We start from the raw sequence: 19347 nt of genomic DNA, 5'->3' as shown, positions 1-19347 counted from the left end.
CCCTGGTTTGTTTTCCCTTCATTCATCCATATTATTCATTTCTTTCGATGGCTATGTCTGGCTAAGTTCTTTCTAGTTCACTCTTTAGGCTGAAGACATTTTTCTAGGTTTGTTGTGAGAATTTTAATGTTTATGTTCTAAAGTTAATTTCATAATTGTTTTATGATCTCTTGTGCTTTATTGATTTCATTGATTGATCTTGATTTTATCTAGGTTGTAAACTATGTTAATTATTATCTATCATATTGCTAGGCTTGATAATTTAATTTGAAAAGTCTTGTCTTTAGGTAGCGAGCAAAATTTGCATAGACTATTTACGAGTGCTTATTGTGTAGAGATTATAAGCATGTGTCAAGTATCGGTGATTTGCCAATGGTATTGCATAGGCCTACTTATCTTTGATCTTCATGTTGTTGTGCTTTTAAACCTTGGGATTTCCTTGGTTATTGCTTACAATAAGGGTTTCTTGGACTATTTGGACTAGTTGCTATTTACGAACAAAGAGTAGGACAACCGAATTAACCAATTCAGAATATAAGTTAATAGAATACGATGATCAACATTCCAATTGAATAATGTGTTGATTCTAGAAGGAGTGAGCTTCATAATCATAATTGTTTACAACCCAACCAATATTGCTTTTACATTTTCTTAATTTCTAAGTTCGTTAGATCACAAACAAAACCCCCAATTGTTACTACTTGGTAGCACCATAGGAAATAAACTATCGTTCTTGCTCTCTTGGGATTCAACCCCTGCTTACCACTTTATTAGTGGATTTGTTAAGTTGGGTATCTTTGATAGGCACAACGACCTTAGTCGCCCATCAATAGTATCGTACAACTTGCATCCTTGACTAAGACTTCTAACATATTCATCTTCGGCATCGGTCTTTATCTTCTTTTTAGATCTTCTAAGTCTTGAAATCCATCAATGTCTGTCTATCATTATAAAATACTTGATCTTGCACATATCAGGTGGAATAGTCAATGTATGCAAATGTGCAATAATATAGCTCATATAGTACCAAAATGACGTCTATCCTTATGTAATAGACGCATCGTAGACATGCCTATAAGCATCATTCATACCAAACTTTCTTATGAGTTTTTGGATATATTTCAGGATGAACTTTGGTTCCTTCCTCAGTTTGAACCACCTGTAACCCAAGAAAAAACTTCAAACTCACCTACCATGCTCATTTGGAATTCACCTTCCATGAGATTTGTGAATCTGTTAACCCTGGCTTCTGTTATGGATCCAAAGATGATGTCATCCATGTACACTTGAACAACCAGAATGTGCTTTCCTTCCCTCAGTATGAAGAGAGTTTTATCTATTTCCACACACACATATCCATGACAGAGAAGAAATTGAGATAGTCTCTCATGTCAGACTCGTGGAGCCTTCTTAAGACCTTACAATGCCTTATCCAAAATGAGTAAGTGGTTTGGATTAGAAGGGTGTTAGTCTTAGCCTCCTCGTCTTAAACACTCCTCTTGTTTTTATGATGATAGACACAAAATTTAATGTTTCTTGTGTGATAAGCTTTACACGTATAGCTTTATCAGCTAAAGAGTAGCTTTGACAAAAAGCGACCAAGCTAGAGACTAGCTTTGTGCCTTGTGAAGAGAGCTAGTATCGCTAAGGCAGTTGTGAACAAAATAAAAGAAAAGAATCAACATGGAAGTGAAGACTGTTGAAGGCGAAGGACTAGGGCAGCGCATGGAGTGTCGCTGCGAGCTAGTGAATCATTTTCTTCATCACAACTGAATTTAAAGAACGTCGAACGTGGAAATCAGGCACCAGCGTGTAGAGTATTCAGACCAGGCAAGGTTTGTCGAGAAGCTTAGTAGGAGGATGTGTGTTATTCCTCCCTATTGAGAGGGAGGGACGCGGATCACCAAGTTGGACGAATAGTAAGCGTGAGGAATGATGTGGAGCAGATTGCCAGCGTGGAAAAGTTTGCTACAAGGGTTGTTGATCAAGAAAAGAAGATAAGCGTGTGGAATTCTGGTGAAGCTACTTGGTGGAGCGATCACACGGATTGCCAACATGGCGATATTCTTTGTTGCAATATTGTATAGGTTTTCCTTACTTGGGGAATAAGTTTTCGAATTCTATAAATAGGTGTGATAGAAGAATTTTTAGCACACGAACATGAGAATCTCATGGAGAGAGAAACAGTCTAGCTTGTTTAGGAGAAGCAACCCAGGGAAAAACACAAAAGGGTTGGAAAACATGGAAGTTAGTATAGTTGATTGTTTAGGAGAAACATAACAGGACTAGAAAACTAGGAGGTGAGTACAATTGAGTTTTTAGGGTGATAAGCTAGTGATCTCTGAGGGAGCAAGCGTGTCAATTCACATTGAGAGCAACAATATGAGCAAACCTTGTATAGAGCTGAGAGCAATTGTATTGAGTGGAGAGTTGTAAGTGATTGTAATTATCTCTTTCATATAATCAATACATTGGTGAGTTTCCTCCGGGGCTTGAGTTAAGCCAAGGGGTCTCACCTTATCAAATATTTGTGCGTATTGAGCTGAACTTTCTATCGAACAATTCAACGTTCGTATTGTGGTAAATCCCATTGTTTCCGCAAATATAACATACTCACTTTGTAGGGAGAAGTGTTTACTGAAGAGACTTAGAGTCGCTTTCAAGTGTTTTCACATTCCGCATCTTTAAAACACTAAAACTTGTCTATCCATCTACTCTTTTATCAGAGCTAGTCGAGATAAGCTACTCTATCTTATTCTGCGAGTGATTCACTCCTATATTAACTTTCTGATTTGATCCTTGTACATTATCTTTGTAGCTACTTGTACTTCGGATATTGAGTAAGTGTGACATTTCTTTTAACTATCTTTTATCATAGTTAAGCTAGTCTTGTATGATCCTATCTATCATATTCTTGATATAAAACCAACAATGGGTCTTTGAACATAGGGGTCTGACCCACTATTTGCCCGTGTTTTCCCGGTTGTTTTAAATATAAGAATCAAGGCTTTGCAAACTAGATATCTTTATTCTCTTTAATAGACTAAACTAAACTAACCCATTTATAGTGTACTGGAAGTAATTGTCGAGTGCATGGCAGGTATGAACACTTAATCAGTATAATCTGTGACAATCTCAAGAGTAACCAAAAATACAAGAACGTGGGGATTTTCTTAGAACTTGCACTCAAGTAAACTAACGAATCAAATAAATGAACAAAGCAAGCAATATAAAAAGAATAAAGCACTTAACCAGATAGAATCCATCTCTAGAAGACAAGTCGATCATTGAAATTTATCCAATAACATTCATGTAATGAGTTCCTACTACGGCACATCTATGACCCCGATATTACACAAGAATTAGATGGTATTTTGGAAAGTTATGAGCTACATTAGTGCATATTTGGATACATCGATGATTCTACATGGAATTTGTAATATCAAGTTATTTAGAGTAATTAGAAGATTTCTGAGCCATTGAAGAGTGCAAGTGAAGATCAAGACCGAAGCCAAAGGCAGAGAGTGAAGACTGAGTCAAGTATGCGAGTTGTAGAACACTTTACTGGGTTCAAAAGGTTGTTTCTCTCAAATCCGATGTCCAATTAAATTGATTCAATGTTCTAGGCTTATATCTTGAAGTCTACTTTCTACCCTCAAAAGATGAGAGTAATCGAAGTTCGGAGTTAAAAGTGAGGGTGTTCGTTCTAGAAAATCGAAGATGCTGAAACATAACTCTAATCGGCAACCACCGATGAACTTCAGCGCCCACCGATTCTGGTTATTAGTTACGTCGAGATTTCCCTTGTAAGGCCTGGTAGAGAGTGTCCATATACATTATCTTAATTTTCTTTAGTTAAAACATTTGTTATTTGTAGGTTTAACGGAGGATCGGATCGAGATTCTCTTATGAAAGACTAGCTTCATCAACTCGCTTAAGTGTTTAAAAGATATAGAAGTTGAAAACACGATTGAGCTAGTCTAATCTCCAAGTTAAACAAAACAAGCTAGTTAGCTAGTGATTTAGAGTTGCGGAAGGGGAGATTAGCTACAATACTTGAACTTAGAAATGTTAGTAAATAAGTTCGGCTCATTGCAAGGATTTCTCCCAAGGTGAGAACCCTAAGCTTCTACTAAGCTCGGGATAAAACTCACCACTACTGATTATATTAATAAAGATTAATTACAACACTTAATAACACTCTCTCTCTCAGTATTATCTGACCGTTCTGCACAATACAAGGAATCTTATCAACTCTCAAGGTGATTAAGGACACTTGCTAACTTCAAGCGACCTCAGCACACAGTAGCATTCCTCTAGCTATCAACTCTGTATAACTCGCTCTTGTTGTCTCCTCCCAGCAAGTGATGTTTTCCTAAGCACTCATCTCTCTTGCTTTCTCTCCTAATCTCTTAGATCTCTTGGCTTCTCTCTCATTTTATGTGCCTAACATCCCCAATTGCACATATTTATAGTATTCCTAAACATATCCTCCAAGTAATGGCGAAACTATAATCTATGGCAATGAAGAAGTCCACGCTGCCAATCCGTGTGATCAATCCACCTCTGGAAAGCATCAACGGCTCCACGCGTTTTCTGCTTCTTTTCTTGAGTAATGGTTTTGTCCATGTTGGCAATCCTCTCCACACCCTTGGTGCTTCCTTCATACGTCCAACTTGGCAATCCCCGTCCTTCAATATCCGCTTGTAGAAATCTTGTAGGTTTAATCCTGCTAGAATGGATCAAGTAGCTTGTATCGGCTAATTCTTATAAAAGAGTAGCTCGATCAACATGCTTAAGTCTTTTAAAGATAACAAATTTGAAAACACATTTAATCTAGTATAATCTCCAAGATAAACACAACAAACTAGTTAGCTAGTGTGTTAGAGTTGCAGAAGGGAGATTAGCTATAATAATTTGAACTTAAGATTGTTAGATGATAAGCTCGGCTGAAATGCAAGGATTTTTCCAAGGATAGAACCCTAAACTTCTACTAAGCTCCTGATAAAACTCACCACTAAAGATTATATTAATCAAGAGTAATTACAACACCTTAGTAACAATCTCAACACAATCTGGCATTCAGAACAGTACAAGCAATCCTTTAACCTCACAAAGGGATTCAATCCACTCACTAACTTCACGTGACATTGGCAAATAGTAGCTTTCCTCTAGCTAACACTCTTTCCAATTTGCTCTTGCTATCTCCTCTCAACAAGTGAAGTTTTCCTAAGAACACAGCTCTGTAGCATTCTCTCCTAAAGCTATAGCTCTATTTTCTCTTCTCAGATCGTGTGCCTAACATAACCTACTCCACATATTTATAGCATTCCTAATCTTATGCTCCAAGTAAAGGATATATATAATCTATGGCAATAAATAAGTCCACGCTGGCACTCCATGTGACCGATCCTTTCCCCGGAGCGCATCAACGATTACACGCGTTTTGTGCTTCTTCTCTTGTGTAACCATTTTGTCCACATTGACAATCCTCTCTACACCCTCAACGCTTCCTTCATTCGTCCATCTTGGTAATCCCCGTTAATCACTACCCATAGGTAGAAGTTCCTTTATCCCCTATCCTTAGCTTCTCGGCCTTCCTTTACTGCGTCCTAATTCACCATGCGCTGGTGTAGGATTTCTTGGTAGGACTCACTTCTTCGCACTTGATTACTTGTACACTCTCTCTAAGTTTAAAGCGCGATCCACTAGCTCGCAACGACACTCCTTTGCTTTAGCTAGTCCTTTTTTCTTCACAACTCATCACTTGTGTCTTTTATTCTTCTCTTTATTTCTTCACACTGCCTTGGCGGATACTCGTTTTCCCCACTAGGCCTAAAGCTAGTCTTCACATGGACTCAACTAGTCCCCTTGTGGCAGAGCTACTCTTCTAACGCCTCGAGCTATTCCTGGAAAGCTTATCACACGCAATGGACATCAAATACTTATATTTATTATCATTTAAACAAGCGGAATGATTGAGCTAGCTAGTTACACACTCTAGCTCAAACCAACAATTTCCCCCTTTTAGATGATGACAAACACTTAAACAATAAATCACATAATATTTCAAAGCGTACTCAGTTAAACATAAGATATGCAATGAGCTTAATTGAATACTTTCAGATATAACAAATTAGCTCAATATCTTGCTAAAATCACTTAGGAAGAGTACCTTTGTTCTCCCTTAGACTAAGCTGGTCTAAAATCTTCCCAATTTCGATGATGGAAAGAGTATTCTACCTCAATCCTTCATCTGCTCAAACCGTTCACATTTCCCCCTTTTGGTATTATCAAAAGAGACATATTTAATTCATCAAAGGAAACTATAAGGGAGCTACTCAGTCAAGCTTAACTCAAAAAACATGCAAAATTATTCAAATAGCAAGTAAGCAAGACTGTAACCAAGAAGCACTCAAACCACTATAGTCAATCCAAGGCATACTGAATATACATACAATATACCTCACACATTTTTGTAGTTGGTATGCTAATGATTCTATCAAATAGACACGCAATGAAAATTCAGATTGCATATAAGAGCATCACCTCCAATCACCTTCTTCCTCAGTATGTTCACCAGCATTTACGAAAGACTTGAATTATGTGTCGTGTGGCTTCGCTTGTCTTAGTTCCATAGAATAAAGAGTGGCTTGGCACTGGTCTCGAGCTTCTAACTTTAAAGCGAGACTAAAAATGATGTATCTAATCACAACGATTCTGTATTGACTTCATCTTTCACCTCGCCTGATTGCACTTCATTTAGAAAGTCATGCTTGGCTTCGAGGTAGTTGATTCTTCACTCGCTTGAGTAATTAGCACTTAGTTACAAATAATGGAAGAAGTACGTTCATGCTTGAGATGTGATGCAAGTGGTAATCATGAGTATAAAAGTGCACCAAAGGGGATATAATGCATATTTCAGGGGGACATAACACACTCACACTCATATATTTCATGTTATAAGCATGTGCATATACTGGGTCACTGGCTCTTTGTCACTATAATGAACACGTCCTGTTTAGGGGGTAAGCAGGGAATCAGAAAGCATGTCATTAAAGTTAGCTTAGGTACACTGTAGAAGTGGATCATATCTAAGGGTTGATAGTAGGAAAGAAGATGATCACCACTTTCTATTCATGGATCAAAAAAAGAGAATGCAGTGATACAGAAAATAGTACAATTATTAAGCTAGTCATATCTTGTTTAGATAAAGCAAGTCAACAAGAAAAGTCATGAAAGCGCATCTCAACTTAAGTTCCCATTAATGATCTAGTTGATAGGAATTAAGCCCGGTTGAAGTCTGAGATTTAAGAAAGGTATTCGGCTAAGTGGTTTACTAAGGATGTCGGCTCTTTGTCGGCACATGAATAAGCTTAGCCTACTTATTCTCGACGTGGTCACACAGAAAGCGGTGCCGAACATCGATGTGTTTAGAGAGAGAGTGATGTACCTGATTCTTAGATAGATTAATGACACTAGTATTGTCACCGAGAATCGAGAGTACCTAAAGGAAAACCATATTCAGTCAATGGCTGAATTAACCATAGAAATTGAGAGCAACAAGCAGTTACCACAATGTATTAAGCTTCAGTTGTAGACATGGCTATGAAATTTTGTTTCCCCGAGCCCCAAAACACCAGGAAAGGGTCGAGATATTGAGCCATTTAATTTGTAATCTATGTGTCCACTAAATAGCCAGTGTAGTCTGTGTTAGTATAACCTATAAGGGAGAGCTTTCCACCGCTGGGGTTTAAGTCTGAATATGGATGTTGAACACCTTTGGTTATATTACAAAGTATTGCCGGTTGTTCATCGGTTTTGAAATCACCTTGTGCCTTGAATATTTTCCTGACTAATCTTATAACAATGGTTATTTTGTTGTTCTCCATGATTCAAATAAGAGAGCAAGAGAAAGAGAGCTATAAAATCAATGCAAACGAGAAACCATGGACTCTGATACCAATTGTAGGTTTAATCATGTTGGATCGAATCAAGTGCCTTGGATTGGAGAATTCTTATAAAAGAGTAGCTCTATCATCTTGCTTAAGTGTTTTAAAGATAAGAAAGTTGAAAACACGTTTAAGCTGTTCTAAATCCAAGATGAACACAACAAGCTAGTTAACTAGTGTGTTAGAGTTGTAGAAGGGGAGATTAGCTAAAATAATTTGAACTTAATATTGTTAGATGGTAAGCTCGGATCAAATTCAAGGATTTTCCCAAGGTGAGAATCCTATGCTTCTACTATGTTGGGGATAAACTCACTACTAACAGATTATATTAATCAAGAGTAATTACAACACAAGGTAACACTCTCTCACAACACAATCTGGCATTCAGCAAAGAATAAGCAATCCTCTCAACTCTCCAGGTGATTCAGGCCACTCACTAACTTCACATGACCTAGGCAAAGAGTATCTTTCCTCTAGCTAACACTCTTTCCAATTTGTTCTTGCTATCTCCTCTCATCAAGTGAAGTTTTCCTACGCACCCAGCTCTCTAGCTTTCTCTCCTAAAGCTTTAGCTCTATTTTTCTCTTGTTATCTTGTGTGTCTAATATCACTGATTGCACATATTTATAGCATTCCTAAACGTATCCTCCAAATATAGCAAATCTATAATCTACGGAAATGAAGAATTCCATGTTGGCAATCTGTGTGATCGATCCCTTCCCAGGAGTGCATCAACGATTCAACACGTTTTGTGCTTCTTCTCTTGAGTAACCTTTTTGTCAACGTTGGCAATCCTCTCTACACCCTCAACACTTCCTTCATTTGTCCAGCTTGGTGATCCCCGTTCATCACTATCCATTGGTAGAAGTTCCTTTATCCCCTATTCTTAGCTTCTTGGCCTTCCCTTCATTGCGCCCAAATTCTTTACGCGTTGGTTTAGGATTCCTTGGTATGACTCACTTCTTTGCACTTGATTACTTGTACACTCACTTTGAGTTTGAAGCGTGATCCACTAGCTCGCAACATCTCTCCTTCCCTTTAGCTAGTCCTTCTGTCTTCATAGCTCATCACCTGGGTCTTTTAATCTTCTCCTCTATTTCTTCACACTGCCTTGGCAAGACTCGCATTCCCCGCCATGCCTAAAGCTAGTCTCCACATGGACTCAACTAGTCCGCTTGTTTCAAAGCTACTCTCCTAACCCCTCGAGCTATTCCTGGAAAGCATATCACACACAATGGACATCAAATACTAATGTTTATAATCATAAAAATAAGTGGAATGATTGAGCTATCTAGTTACACATTTACCACAAACGAACAAATCTCCTCTTCCCCTATCCTTATCTTCATGGACTTCCCTTCACTGACCCGAACTCTCTATTCATTGGTGTAGGATCCATCTAGAGACTCTTGTATTCGAACTTGATTTCTTGTACACTTTCACTGAATTTGAACCGCGTTCCACTAGCTCTCGCGACGACTCTCCTTCGCTTCAGCTAGTCCTTTCGCCTTCACAATTCTTCTCTTGAGCATTTTATTCTTCTCTATACTACTTCACTATGCCTTGGCAAGACTCACTTTCCTTGCTAGGCCTAAAGCTAGTCTCCATATGGACTCATCTTGTCTGCTTGTGTCAAAGCTACTATCCTAAATCCTCGAATATTCCTAGAAAGCTTATCACACACAATGGACATGAAATACTTATTTTTATCATCATCAAAACAAGCGGAATGATTGAGCTAGCTAGTTACATAATCTAGCTCAAACTGACAATTTCCCCCTTTTTGATGATGACAAGCACTTAATAATAAAGCACATAATATTTCAAAATATACTCAGTTAAGCTATAGATATGAAATGAAGCTTAATAAAATACAACTGGATATAACAAATTAGCTGAATACTTTGCTAAAATTACTTAGCAAGAGTACCTTTGTTCCCCCTTAGACCAAGTTGGTCTAATATCTTCCCTCTTAGTTGAATAAGATATGAATCTGTTTACATCCCCCTTTTGACATCATCAAATATGCTAGTATAATTCATGCAAGGGAACTATAACAGAATAGGGAAAACGAGCTAAACTCAGTAATCATGCATATTAAGTCATTAAGTACAGAAAAGTAAGGTGTAACCAAACAAAAAGCACAAGATTATAGAAACCATATGGCATACTTTATAAGAATTCAAGTCCTTATAACTTTTATAGTTGGGAAAACCTAAGAGTACTAGTAAAGAGCAGATAAAAAGACAATCTTAAGACCCTAGTCAACGCGCTGATAAGTGAGAGCAACAAGATTCTGCATGATGCGAGCTAATTCGTCTTGTCTCTCGGTCATAAGCTGAAGTTCTGCAATTATTTCCTGAAGTTCCTTTAAAAAGGTGGAGCATTGATTCTGGATAGCAAAGACAACTGACACTTGAGAGTCATTGGCAGAGGTTGTAGTCAAATCTCGAGACTGATTACATGAAGAGCTAGAAACTTTGGAAGCTCTAACATGACAACCGCCTTGACTTCTTTCTTCTGCTTCTTCTTTCCTTTTAATCGTTTCTCTTTCTTCACAATGACTTTCGGTGGAACTGATTCACCACTCTCTTCATCCTCTGAGATCATATCTTCTTCCTCTATCTCGATCATTTTGTGTTTGCCGATGGCTTAGATGTGCTCTTAGAATCTCTTATTACCCTATGTTGAGATATAGCAAAATCCTCATCGTCTTCATCCTTAATGAAGCAGTGAGTGTATGGGGGATAAGAGGAGAAGTAAGCAAGGGTTGTTCACCTTTTTATGGCTATGATGGCATCGAAAATACCTTTGTATCAACGTTCTCCAGATCTTTGAGCATGTTGGTAAAAGAGGTTGTGACAGGATCAACCATTGTTACAACTTCCTAACCCTGCTCTGCAGTTGGACCCATGGTAACACTAATTTCTGGATTCTCTAGAGTGTCGGGATTCTGAGAAGAAGTTTATCCCGACACTGGAGCTTTTGGTGTCACCGATGGAGGAGTTGTAGAAGTCTGAGCAGCTAGAGCCATTCTTTCCATCCTTTGTTGTGCTATCTGCTCAAGATCGAAAGTTCTGTTCGCCATGAGCTCTTCGAGGAGGTCTTCTTTGGTGAGCTTAATGAGAGGAGATTGATCGGACATTTAGTCTGAGGTGTAGTCTGTCTTATGGATTTTGAGGATTGGGGATTTCTAAGGAGGTATTGGGTGAGAGCGAGTAGAGGCGAGTGGGAGGGAGTTGGAGAGAGTGGGAATATAGTGATTTCAGAGAGGGGGATAATGATAGAACACGGTAGAGATCAATAATGAATGCATACCCATGTATATATAGTGTATATCTATCTTGCTCTGTAAGATTTACCACTCAACCAACGGCTTGATTCTCACAATGGTTAGCTCTGTATTGGATCTATCTATGCAACGAGTCTATTTCAACCACTAGATTCTCTGACGCGATACACTAGCTACATGGAAATACCTTTTCTGAGAAGTGTTTTTTCTGAAAAAAGTGTGGCACTTCAAATAAACGCGCTTTAAAGGTCTAGGTGTGGATTTTCTGAAGCCATTTATACTGGATGACTGAGCCACGTAGCCTTCATGAATCCATTTTTACTGGATCATTGAGCTACTTGTTTTGACTTCACTTTTCTGAACCGCAAAGATAACCTTCCTCATTAAGCAAACTTAGCAGTTAAGCAAATCCCAAAAGCAACACAGACTGCCTCTTCAGCTACTCTCACACAAACACATGATCATTCTAGGAGTGTAAAGCTTGCGATGTGTACACCAATCATATCATTTAATCATGTAAAAGAATAATATGAAATGCACATTTCACATGTAGGGACATAACACACTAACACTCAGCATATATTTATATAGTATGTGTAGAAGAGGGTAACTGGCTTTTACAACAAAATGAATACTTCCTATTGTGGAGTTTATGAAGGGAATAAGGAAGAGTTGCATTAATGTAAGGCAAGGGACACTATAGGAATGGATCATTTCTTAAGGCTTGTAATATGGCAAGAAGACGATCACCATTCTCTTTTTGTGGCCCAAAAAGAGCATGCAATTGGCTAGGACTATAATCAATAGCTTTAATCCAATATACTACCTTAGCTGGACTGGCTTTTGAAATAGATAATGCAAGAAAAGAAAGCAAGTAAAAAGAACAATCCAACTAAAGTTCCCAAAGTAGAATTAAAATGCATAATTCGTAGTCAAAGTATGGGAGAAACTTACAGCGCATATCTTTCTTCGGCTAATAAGAAAAGATAGAAAATCTAGCAGAAGCACAAGGCATATAAATATATCCATGCAAAGCTCCATAGAAAAGATAAATTGTTGTATTGCTCTTCTGGAAGTATAAGACATAGTTCAACGAGTTGAATAAAGATTTTCTTGAAGACTCCAGAGACTCGCTTGAACATATCTGAGTCTCACTTGAAATAATATATGCAGATGTTCCACGAATGAGATTCGCTATGAATAAAGCTATACTTTACCACGTAGATGTACACCTCCTATAAAATAAGAGTGAAAGAGATGTGTATTAGTCGTTGATAGAAGAATCCTTCTTATATGTGAAATTAGAGTAGCTTAAGGTCTAACGTTGTAGCTTCTACTCATCATTTCAACCTGCAAGATAAGATTAATCTTTTTATTTTTAATGAAGTGTTGACTTCGTAGGAACGTTAGCACTCGCTATTCCAGAACTGGAAGGTATAACTTTAATCTTCACAGTTCTATGAACTCTCTCATAATAGATGTCATCTTTAAGATCTATCACTTGGTGAGGTTTACCTTTGGAAGGCATTTCTCATTGTTCTCTAGCTTGTCCGTGCTTGGCTTTTGAGAGCCTAATACGTACAAGTTGGGTCTTAGATGATCGGATCAGGTCAAGCTTGTCTATCTCATGACTCACTTGGTCAATCTTTCCCTTAGATTTCGCCTTAACAGACTTGTAGGGGTCGGACCGATCACATCAAGCTTGTCTTCAGAACGACTCACTTGAGATTTATTCATTTCATACATATAGGGTGTAGAAGAAAGTTCAAGTTTAATAAGACTACCCTCAATATCAGATTCAAGTTTGGGATCTTCGGTGATAAATAAGGACTTCTTTTGTGCTTCTCCAACATCTAGCTTATCATCTGATTCACCCCATAAGGTAACGAAGGCCTTCATCGACGATGTTTCTGAACCGCTTGGTTCCTCCTTAGTGTCCACCTTTGCACTTGTGCAGTCCTTGGCCATATGTCCTTTACCTTGACAATTAAAGCATGTGACATCCTTGAGGTCACGTGGCTTGTAATCTCTGCGTTGAAAGCCACCTTGCTTCTTACAGAACTTTCTGACGAGCTTAGTTATCATCACCACTTCTCGGTCTTCTTCATGGTCATCTTCATCATTCTCTTCCATGTTTTGAAGCACTCGGGTGAGCTTGAGAGCCATTCCATTGGATTCCTTTGATGCTAGCGAATCTTTTTGATCTTCACTTTCTTGTATTCTAAGTTTTCTAGCAAGTACATTACAGGTAGTTCTTTTTCTCTATTGTCATTAGCATAATCCGTTTAATTGTATCAAATTTTGTATTAACACCATGTATAAAAGCTAAAGAGAGTTACCAGGGTTGTACCTTTAGTTGTGTGGAGGACATCTTGTCACATAGAACCTAGAATCTAGCATGATAGTCTGATACATATTCGCTTTCATCCATCTTATATGAATGGAAGTCCATTTGGAGCTCAAATCGATGATTATTCTTCATATCTTCACTACTGAAATGCATGTCTATGATAGCTTTCCACATGAGCTTCGCAATAGGTAGGGAAATGATTTTGTAAATATCCTCCCGAGAGAGAGCATTCAATATGAGTTGCTTCTGCTTCGCATTCTTCTCCGGCGTAGCATATTCTAGTCCTCATTTGTGATTGTCCGTTTCCTCAGCGAGCTTGTCTTTACCTTTTTCAATAATTCTCCAACATTAATAGTAAGTTTGTTGGATGTAATTCTTAGTCATAATGAGCCACGATTCTAGTTAACCCTCAGCTATGATATGAGGCCTAGATAAAGAGAATCCAAGGTTGAAAACAATTTTATCGTTGTCCAAGATTCAGAATATGAGAGATTAAGAATCAATGCAATTGAGCGACCTTTGCTCTGATACCAATTGTAGGTTTATAGGAAATCGGATCAAGTATCTCTTATGAAAGAGTAGCTTGATCGACTCGCTTAAATTCTTAAAAGATATAGAATTTGAAAACACGATTAAGCTAGTCTAATGTCCAAGTTAAACACAACAAGCTAGTTAGGTAGTGTGTTAGAGTTGTGGAAGGGGAGATTAGCTACAATACTTGAACATAGAAATGTTAGTAAATAAGTTCGGCTAAATGCAAGGATTTTTTTCAAGGTGAGAACCCTAAGCTTCTACTAAGCTTGGGATAAAACTAACCAATACTAATTATATTATTAAAGAATAATAACAACACTTAGTAACACTCACTCTCAATATAATCTGGCGTTTAGCACAATACAAGCAATCTTCTCAATTCTGAAGATGATTTAGGAAACTTGCTAACTTCAAGCAACCTCAGCAAAAAGTAGCTTTCCTCTAGATATCAACTCTGTGTGACTCGCTCTTGCTATCACCTCTCAACAAGTGAAATTTTTCTAAGCACTCATCTCTATACCTTTCTCTCCTAATGCTCTTAGCTCTCTTGGCTTCTCTCTCTGCTCATGTGCCTAACAACACCTATTACACATATTTATAGTATTCATAAACTTATACTCCAAGTAATAGCAAAACTATAATTTATGGAAATGAAAAAATCCACACTGGCGATCTGTGTGATCAATCTACCTCTGGGGTAGCGGTTTTGTCCATGTTGGAAATCCTCTCCACACCCTTAGCTCTTCCTTCATTCACCCAGCTAGGCGATCCATGTCCTTCACTATCCATAGGTAGAAATCTCCTCTTCCCCTATACTTAGCTTCACGACCTTTCCTTCACTGACCTCAATTCTCTACGCGCTCGTGTAGGATCCTTACTCTTGTCATTTCACTTGATTGCTTGTACACTCTCTCTAAGTTTGAAGCACGATCCTCTAGCTCTCGCAGCGACTCTCCTTCACTTCAACTAGTCCTTCCATCTTCACAAATCTTCTCTTGTACATTTTCACTAGTACAAAAAACCCATTTTATACCGGATGTATATTGGCTTATACACCGGTTAGTAATCGTTGTACTGCGATCTGACGTATAAAGTCGATGTCGCATACATCCGGTGTATAATCTGCCGCCCAACTTTGGTCCATTTCCTATACGCCCGATGTATAAGGTATTTATACACATGTAAAAGATATAATTAACCCGTGTATATAGTAATATAAACACATGTATAATGTATTGTCGCTCATCTACTCCATGTTTATACACCACATTACAACCGATGTCTAAAATCATAAGTCACATGTAAAAGGTGAAGTTGATAGCTTGCTTAACCGGTATATATAGTAATATAAACACATGTATAATGTATTGTCGCCCATCTACTCCATGTTTATACACCACATTACAACCGATGTCTAAAATTATAAGTCGCATGTAAAAGGTGAAATTGATAGGTTGGCTAACCGGTGTATATAGTAATATAAACACATGTATAACGTATTGTCACCCATCTACTCCATGTTTATACACCACATTGAAACCGATGTCTAAATCATAAGTCGCATGTAAAAGGTGAAATTGTTTGGTTGACTAACCGATGTATAATATATAAAACCCATGTATATTCTTGTATGGCGCCAACCAATTTCATATGTTTATACATATATTTATATAACACTGTTATATACCAGAATCATTGCAATTAACCCAGCATCACATATATAGATTAAAAACATTGATTCTTACAATATACAATTACACTACCAGAATCATTCCAAACACTTAATGTTACGAATTCAACATGCATATTCTATCAACACCAAGTTATGAACGTACGTACTAACTAGCAAAATAAAATATTGAGGAGCGCATAACTAACTAAGTAGCAGCTACATCAGTTTCGACAACCTTTTCCTGTAAAAAAAATATACAACATATTAATAATATATGTTAGATCTTGATAAAGGGTGATATTCTAGCACAGCTACATCAGTTTCGACAACCTTTTTTCTATGAGTTATGCTTTGCATTCATTCATAGAAAAAAGGGTGATATTCTAGCACAGTTATTGATTTGTAATACCTCTGTAGATAAGAATAAGATAAAGCTGGAATGTATGATCAATGGTCTCTAAAGCCTGGCTAGTACAGGCATTTCAACTTGCAAAATATGTATCTAGATAGTTAACCATCAGCTAATGGGACTTATTAATAGAAAAAGGCAGAAGAGTTTAGGAGTATAGGAATATTATAGGTGGTGCAAAAAAGTTGTTCTATACATCAATGAGATCATTCTCACCAATCTGTCATCACAGACTGAAACTTTGGAGACAATCTCTGCTCCTTTTTTCTCTAAATCATTAGCGCCTTCCTGAGATGAGTAAGATAAGATCTTAAATCATTAAACTCTTTTGGTAGCTTAATGAAGTATATCATGTTTTATTAATACAGATTATAATAAAATTTCAGTTTACCAAGAATTGACCTAGCTCCGAGACCTCAAACTGAACTATGTCAATCCAGTTGACTTCTTTAGCATCAGTTGCATTATTAACTTTTTCCTGCAGGAAAATTCAGCATGATTCAATTTTAAACTATAACAGGCCAAGAGAAGTAAAATTTATCAGATACTGCATATTTCCAGAAGAGTTACACAACTTGGAAAAGCAGTTGCTTTGCAAGGAGATCCAATTTCTTCCTTCGAAAAAGAAATAAAAGAGAACTACAATGACTTTGCATGCCAGCCATCATAAATCACCTAGCAACAAGCATAATAACTATGTTCACTAGGTGCATAGAATTTTCCGAGCAAGCTTCTACTATCACTTCGCAAGTTAGATGCTCAATTAAGTAGAAAAAATCTATAGTTGCACGCCTTTAGAAGCTTCAACTTCTACTCGACGCGAAAAACTAAAACATACAAATCAAAATACACTGTAAAAGGCGATTAAGAGAAGGAGATCAGATCAAAATCACCACAGAAAATCTATAGATAACCAAATCCACCTCAATCAACTAAAACAGGGTAAGAAACAGCGAAATAATTATCACAATACCTCTTGATTAAATGCGTTGATGAAGTTTAGGAGCGAAGAAAGTGAAGGGAAGATAGAGCAGTCGGGCAATTTTTGGAGACTGGGAAATTTTGGGCGGGCCAGATTTTTCAACCAACCAAAATCACGACATTAATCCAACCGAAGGAACTCAAAACCGAAATTCAAAAAGTGTATGAATCCAAGTTTCAGGAGTAGGACTTACCAAAGTAGGATCACCAACGACGATTCTGGAGAGGAGGTGGCGGCACTCCAGAGAGATATTGATGTTGTCAGGGATGGAATACTGGACTGTTAATATTCTCTGAATTGACACAAGAGAAAAGAGTCTGAATCCAAGATTCAGGAGTAGGACACTGAGAAGAAGATGAATACATTATGAGAATTATTCACCTGTATCATCCTCCTGAAGTCCTTTGGTTCATATGGATCCTCAAAAGGATATCCTCCCATTAACATGACATATAAGGTCACACCACACGACCATACATCAGCAATTTGTGATACCAGTTCAACCAGATCATTAATGTCTGCTAACTTAACATATACCATACTACAACAACCTTACCTTTCCATCATATTCTTTCTTGAGTAGAACTTCAGGGGCTATATATGCAGGAGTCCCAACAGTTGATTTAGGTTGCGAATAATATAATGATGACTGAAACAAAACAACAAAACCATACATTCTTCACAATGTATTAAAACATAAAAGAACGAAAACACGAACTTATTCACAACTTAGAATAGCCAAAGTCACAGATCTTGAGGCGAGGAGCATGGCTTCCATCTAGCAATGTATTCTCCAACTTCAAGTCTCGATGGCATACTTGCTTCAACAAAGGAATAACAACAAAACTATGAACATCACTAAACAGTATTACAAATCTAAGATACATGAGATAACATAAACATACCATTGCACCTGATATAAGTTGTTGGAAGAAGAAGCGTGCCTGTAAGCAATCAAGTTAGGGAGTAACACAAAACTAACCAAGTTAAAATGAAAAGTGAAAATGTTATTGAAACCTCATCCTTATTGAATCGGCCTGCATTGCATATTCGATCAAAGAGCTCTCCTCCAGATGCATACTCCAATACAATTGCGAGATGAGTAGGTGTTAAAACTACCTAGTGTAGCAAAAATTAAATTGCATCCCCCATGAAAGTTTAAAAGAAGGAAGGTTCAGAGCTTACCACTCTGAATCTAACAATATTTGGATGCCTCAATGACCTATGATTGATTATCTCTCTTTGAACATTTTCATCTATCTGCAGATATAAAAAGAATTAAAACAAGAGATTTGACAGAATTTGTGCTTTGAACAGAGTACAAAGATGAGTAGATTGCTAGACGAAAGTACAAGACACATCACAAAAAAGGGGTTATCCCTGTTCAATCTGATCCATCCATCCATAGAGAGAAAGAGCACCAAAATCTCAGATTGAGGACACCATAAACGGGAAAAGCAAATTCAACACAGAAAAAGAAACCTCAACAGTTACCAAAAACAAATTACCTAAACCAATCAATGATGCTACATTCGGAAACGAGCACGTGCTACAAATGTATAAGTTATATTGGACAGTCCATTTAAACAGCATACCGAGCAAGATACTGTGTCCAAATCCAAATCACAAGCTCGCAAAAGCGAGAACTAACAGAAACCCTTTCAGTCAAATCTCGAATCGCAAATCAAATAAATCGAGTTGAAGAAAGTAAGAAGACCTTATCTCCACGCTCTATATACTTGACGGCGACAAGCTCGTTTGTAACCTTATACTTAAGCAAACGAGCAACATCGAAATTACTGGAGCCAATATCACGAACAAGGTCGTAGCGGTCGCTATCGTGCATGATCAACAAGTCCATTGCCGGTCCAAGCATCCCCGGCGCGGCACGATTCATCCCCGGATCCATTGAGCAGTATCATAATTCCTTGTTGTTTTGTCTAATATCCTAACCATAACTCTAAGCCTAACCACAAGAAATCAGCGACTTTCCGAGCAATATCATCACAACCAAGTCTGAGTATGCATATAGTAATGAGCGAGAAGAAGAACAAAGAAAACTCGAAAGAATTGAGCAAAGAGATTGAGAACAAACGTTTCTGTAAAATTACTAAATGGTATTTGAAAATTTATCAAGTTCAACAACTTAGTAAATA

General features: G+C 37.6%; 1 protein-coding gene across 1 annotated transcript; it reads right to left on the bottom strand.

Moving 5' to 3' along the window:
• Positions 1–15062: 15062 nt before the first annotated feature.
• LOC141247487 (uncharacterized) lies at positions 15063–19088 on the bottom strand. The gene is made up of 15 exons (XM_073669219.1): positions 18909–19088; positions 18377–18451; positions 18209–18310; positions 17921–18135; positions 17748–17868; positions 17573–17716; positions 17385–17483; positions 17103–17141; positions 16780–16824; positions 16601–16687; positions 16426–16497; positions 16021–16041; positions 15874–15937; positions 15237–15410; positions 15063–15136 (listed from the first exon to the last, which is right to left on the bottom strand). The coding sequence occupies exons 1-15, from the start codon at positions 19086–19088 to the stop codon at positions 15063–15065; spliced, it is 1512 nt and encodes a 503-aa protein (XP_073525320.1).
• Positions 19089–19347: the final 259 nt, after the last annotated feature.

Source organism: Phyllobates terribilis, unplaced genomic scaffold (genome assembly GCF_046119375.1).
Source record: "Phyllobates terribilis strain yellow unplaced genomic scaffold, ASM4611937v1 Scaffold_3003__1_contigs__length_95005, whole genome shotgun sequence".
Classification (NCBI taxonomy): Eukaryota; Metazoa; Chordata; class Amphibia; order Anura; family Dendrobatidae; genus Phyllobates; species Phyllobates terribilis.
The sequence above is the reverse complement of the archived record's forward strand: the minus strand, read 5'-3'. Positions and strand labels throughout refer to the sequence as shown.